The 5,278-nt window shown below is 35.9% G+C and overlaps 1 protein-coding gene across 1 annotated transcript; it reads right to left on the reverse strand.

Annotated features, from left to right (window-relative positions):
- Positions 1-315: 315 nt before the first annotated feature.
- LOC101341008 (olfactory receptor 7A10-like) lies at positions 316-1,254 on the reverse strand. The gene has a single exon (XM_004384533.2). The coding sequence runs from the start codon at positions 1,234-1,236 to the stop codon at positions 316-318; it is 921 nt and encodes a 306-aa protein (XP_004384590.1). The 5' UTR covers positions 1,237-1,254.
- Between the last annotated feature and the right edge of the window lie 4,024 nt (positions 1,255-5,278).

Genomic DNA, 5,278 nt, shown 5'->3' on the forward strand with positions numbered 1-5,278 from the left:
TGTTATAAATTCCTGATATTTTGTATTGAATATTTTACTGCTGAAAATTCATGCAGGAGATTCCATTTTCTACGCTGAACCCAAGATATAAAACCAGAGAGGTTGAAAATTGCAAAAAGAAACACAGAAGTAGTCGTTGATTATAATGTATAAAAATTAAACTAATTGAACTCAAGAAATAAGGTAAATTGCAGATTATCTTTCTATTAGCAGATAAAAATATAGTAATTTATGTCTTTAAGGTTTTCAGGTCAGTTGCTTATAAGTCATTCTCTAATCTTGTTACAAAGGATCCTATTATGTAGAGAATGTTTCTCAGCTGAAAAGATTTCTTAGGGCCTGCTTTGTGTCCTTGTTTCTAAGACTGTAGATAAAGGGGTTCAGCATGGGTGTGACAACAGTGTACATCACTGAGACTATTGCACTTTCCTTGGAGTTTTGGGTAACACTAGAACTAAGATACACTCCAACACTTGTACCATAAAATAAGGAAACTACTAAGAGGTGAGACCCACAAGTGGAAAATGCTTTATACTTGCCCCCAGCTGATGAAATTCTCAAAATGGAGGATACAATCTTTGAATAAGATAAAAAGATACCAGTGGGTGAAATAATAACCAGGATTGCAGATGTAAAATACATCACTAAGTCATTGAGGAAGGTGTCAGAACAAGAAAGTTGGACTACCTGATTAAGCTCACAGAAAAAGTGGGGTATTTCCAACTCTGTACAAAAAGACAGTTGCAAAACCATTAAGACAAGTAATAGAGAATCCAGAACACTCAATAACCAAGATACCAAAAGCAGAAGGCCACAGAACTTGGGATTCATGATGACAGTATAGTGGAGGGGGTGACAGATGGCCACAAATCGGTCATAGGCCATCACTGTCAAAAGGAAGTTGTCTAATACTCCAAAGAGCATGAAAAAGTACATCTGTATGAGGCAACCTTCATAGGTTATAACTTTGCTCTGCATCTGGATGTTCAACAGCATCTTTGGGACAGTGGTGGAGGTGAAACAGATGTCTGTGAAAGAGAGGTTGGAGAGGAAGAAGTACATGGGTGTGTGGAGGTGGGAGTCAGTGATAATGGCTAGGATGATGAGCAGGTTCCCAATAAAGGTGATCAGGTACATGGACAGGAACAGCCCAAAGAGGAGGGGCCGCATTTCAGCCTCTTCTGAGAGTCCCAGTAGGAAGAATGCTGAAACATGTGTATAGTTTCTTGATTCCATGTAGCTGAAAAAAACTGCAGGAAAATAAAAAGGGCAAGACAAACTTAACCACAAGCATTGTCAACAATGTAAGAGAAATGCTGCTTTTCATATTTTAAATATGTTTCCTTAATTAATTCCTATATATTATCTATGAAGCCCTGGTGGAACAGTGGTTAAGAGCTCGGCTGCTAACCAAAATGTCAGCAGTTTGAATCCACCTGCTGCTCCTTGGAAACCCTATAGGGACATTCTACTCTGTCCTATAGGGTTACTACAGTGCTAGTGCCCTGTAGCTAACTATTTCAGGGAATCCCAAAGGCTCTATCTTCTCTTTGATGTTGAAACTGACTAGCCAGTCTTGCCTCTAATTCCAAACTTTTTCCCTAGTTAATATTTTCCTCTACAAATACCCTGAGAATTTTTCATTCAACAAATATTTTTGACCAATTATTTTTGTGCCATCATTTTTTGAAGTCACTGGGAAACAGTCAAGAAATTAATTTTAAAATTATTTGTCCTTAACAAGTTCTATTCTAAGATATATGTATGTTTGGAGGCCTGGTGACACAAAGGTTAAGAGCTCAGCTGCTAACTAAAAGGTCTGCAGTTCAAATCCACCAGCCTCTCCTTGGAAATCCTATGGGGAAGTTCTACTCTGTCCTATAGGTTCGCTATGAGTCAGACTCGACTTGACGGCAACAGGTTTGGTTTTGAGTTTATATGTGTGTTTAGGGGCAATAGAAAGAATATCAATAAACCAATAAGTGATATTTCAAGTTAAGTAAAATAATGCAGGATATGGAAATTATAGAGTGAAGAGGAAATCTTTCTTTTGTATAGTTACCTCAAATAAATAGCTATTGGGAAGAAAATATGAAGACAGTGAGGATGTGAGCCAAGCAGATATCTAGGAAAAAAGGATTCAGGGCAGAGAAATAGCCAGTGGAATGTTCCCAAGACAAGACCATTCCTGGCATCATGATGGAACAGCAAGGAAGATGGTGTCACCGGCTTGGCTAACACAATGGGGATAGATTTTGGTGGTAAGATCAGAAAGGTAACAGGAGGCCAGAGCATCCTGCTGTGGAAATCCCTAAGACTTGGGAGCCCACAGTTCAGTTGCCGTTCTTTATATTTGTATATTATTGTATATTTTATAGATAATGTATATAAATTAAACATAATTTATCCCTTCATAAACTACACTTTCTCCTCTTCAAATTCCATATAGTTTAAATTCTGTATTTTGGATTGTAGAAGATAGCTTCAGCTTGGGATATCTGATCAACCACTGTCCTCTTCACTGATAAGTTTCCCTATCCCTCCCCCGTCCACACACACAGAGAGAGAAATAGACAGAGAGCGAATCATGATTGCAGTATTGTGTACTTCAGAACTGGAGGTGTAGCTGATTGGGCCAGTAGAGGACACCCTACAAGATGAACCAATAAGCTCCATTCTTCTCTAAGAATTGAGATAGGAAATTCAGAGATTGTGGGTAGTTTGTCATGGCTGCAGTGATCTCAAGGACCTGACAGCTCTGGGGCAGGGATTGGTGTGGTGATCTTCTCCCATGAGCATGGACAGGGAGAGAAAGCCATATACACAGAGGGAGAGAAGAATTAAATAGACATAAAGGGAGAAAAATAGATAAAAGACTGCATAGAATTTAAAAAAGGTGTAAAGGATAATGAACTTCCTTGGATGCTGGCAGCATTATAGTCTCTAGTCATAGTCCCCATGTTGCCCAGAAAAAATAATAGTAGAATTACCTAACTAGATAAATGTTTTCAATCTTTATGACATAAAAGGATATACATATTAATTCCATGAAGATAACTTAAAATATATATCACAAAGGTGAAAATACATATAGAAAATTGATAAAGAATTAAACCAAAAGATTACCATTTTTTTTCCAAAATCTCATGAGCTTGGGAAATGTTTTGGTATATGTAAGAGTTATTTTAAAAAATGTTAGTGAAGTGCATGTGAATTCTACAAAATATTTAAGAAAGAAACAATATCAATTCTGCACAATCTCTTCCAGAATATTGAAACATAGGAAATACTTCCTAACTCACTCTATGAGACCAGCATTACAGTATTAGCAAAACTAAATAAAAAATTACATGTAGGAAAAATTAGAGACCAATATTACTCATGAACAAAGATACAAAAATCCTAAACAAAATCCCAGCAAATCACATCCAATGTATACGAAAAGAATGATACACTATGACTAAATGGGATTAATTCTATGTATGCATTTGGTTTAATATCCAAAAATCAGTCATGTAAACCACCACATCAACAGGAAAAGAAGAAAACTCATACTATCATATCAACTGATACAGAAAAAGCACATGACAAAATGTAATACCCATTAATGATTTTAAAAAAATCTCAGCAAACTAGAAATAAAAGAGAACTTCCTCAACTTGATAAAGAACAATTTACCAAAAAAGTACGGCTGATATCATATTTAATGGTGATAAATCTAATGCTTTCTCCAAGATCAGGAACAAGATAAGGTTGTCCTCTGTCAAGGATTGAATTGTGTCCCCCAAAAATATCTGCCAACCTGGCTAGGTAATTATTCCCAGTATTGTATGACTGTGTACCGTTTTGTAATCTAATGTGATTTCCTTATGTGTTGTAAACTCTATCACTATGATGAGGTTATACTGATGAGGTCTACAAGATTGGGTAGTGTCTTAAGCCAATCTCTTTTGCGATATATAAGAGAGAAGCGAGCAGAGACACATGGGAAACTCACACCACCAAGAGAACACTGCCAGGAGCAGAGCGCGTCCTTTGGACTTGAGGTTCCTATGCAGAGAAGCTCCCAGACCAAAGGAAGATTGATGACACAGACCTTCCTCCTGAGCCGACAGAGAAAGTGTTCCCCTGGAGCTGACCCCCTAAATTTGGACTTGTAGCCTACTGGACTGTGAGAGAATAAACTTCCCCTTGTTAAAGTCATCCACTTGTATTTCTGTTAGAGCAGCACTAGATGACTAAGACATCCTCTTTCACCACTCTTAGTCAACATCATACTAGAAGTCCTAGCTAATTCAATAAAACATAAAAAGAAAATAAGAAGTGTACAGTGAGAAATAAAACTGTCTTTGTTCACAGGTAACACGATTGTCTACTTATAAAATCCAATAAATTCAACAAAAAGCTCCTGAACTAACAAAAGAGTATAGTAAGCTCTCAAGATACAAGATAAATATGCAAACATGATTGCTTTACTGTACACAAACAATTGGAATTAGAATTTTTAAATGCCATTTATAATAGTACCATCAAAATGAAATACTTAGGTATAAATCTAAAATATGTGGAAAATTACAAGACTCTGCTGAGAGAAATCAGGAGGAGCTAAATAAATGCAGAGATATTCCATGTTTATGGATCAGAAGACTCATTATAGCTAAGAGGTGAAGTCTCAGTTTGATCTATATAGTCAATGTAATCACAATCAAAATCTCAGTAAGCTATTTTATAGGTATCCACAAACTCATTATAAAGTTAATATGGAAAGACAAAACACTTACAGTAGGTAACACAATACTAAAGAAGAACAAAGCTGGAGGTCTCACACTATCTGATTTCAAGACTTACTGTAAAGCTACAGTAATCAAAATAGTGTAGCATTGGCCAAAGTAGACAGATAAATGGAAGAGAGTACACAACACAGAAATAGACCCACACAAGTATAGTCAATTGATCTTTGACAAAGGAGCAAAGGCAATTGAATGGAGAAAGAAGGGTCTTTTTTTAACAAATAATACTAGATGTCCAAACATTGGACATTCATTAAAAAAAATTAATAAACCTAGACACAGACCTTATGTCAGTCACAAAAATTAACTCAAAATGGATCTTTTATTAAAAGGCAAAATTTAAAACTGTAAAACTTTTAGCAAAACTATAGGAGAAAATTTAGGTGATCTAGAGTTTGATAATGAGTTTTTAGATACAATTCCAAAGGCATGATCCATGAAAGAAAAAATTGATACGTGGACTTTATTAATGTTAAAAAAAAGAAAAA

This window comes from Trichechus manatus, unplaced genomic scaffold (genome assembly GCF_000243295.1).
Source record: "Trichechus manatus latirostris isolate Lorelei unplaced genomic scaffold, TriManLat1.0 scaffold00122, whole genome shotgun sequence".
NCBI classification, from domain to species: Eukaryota; Metazoa; Chordata; class Mammalia; order Sirenia; family Trichechidae; genus Trichechus; species Trichechus manatus.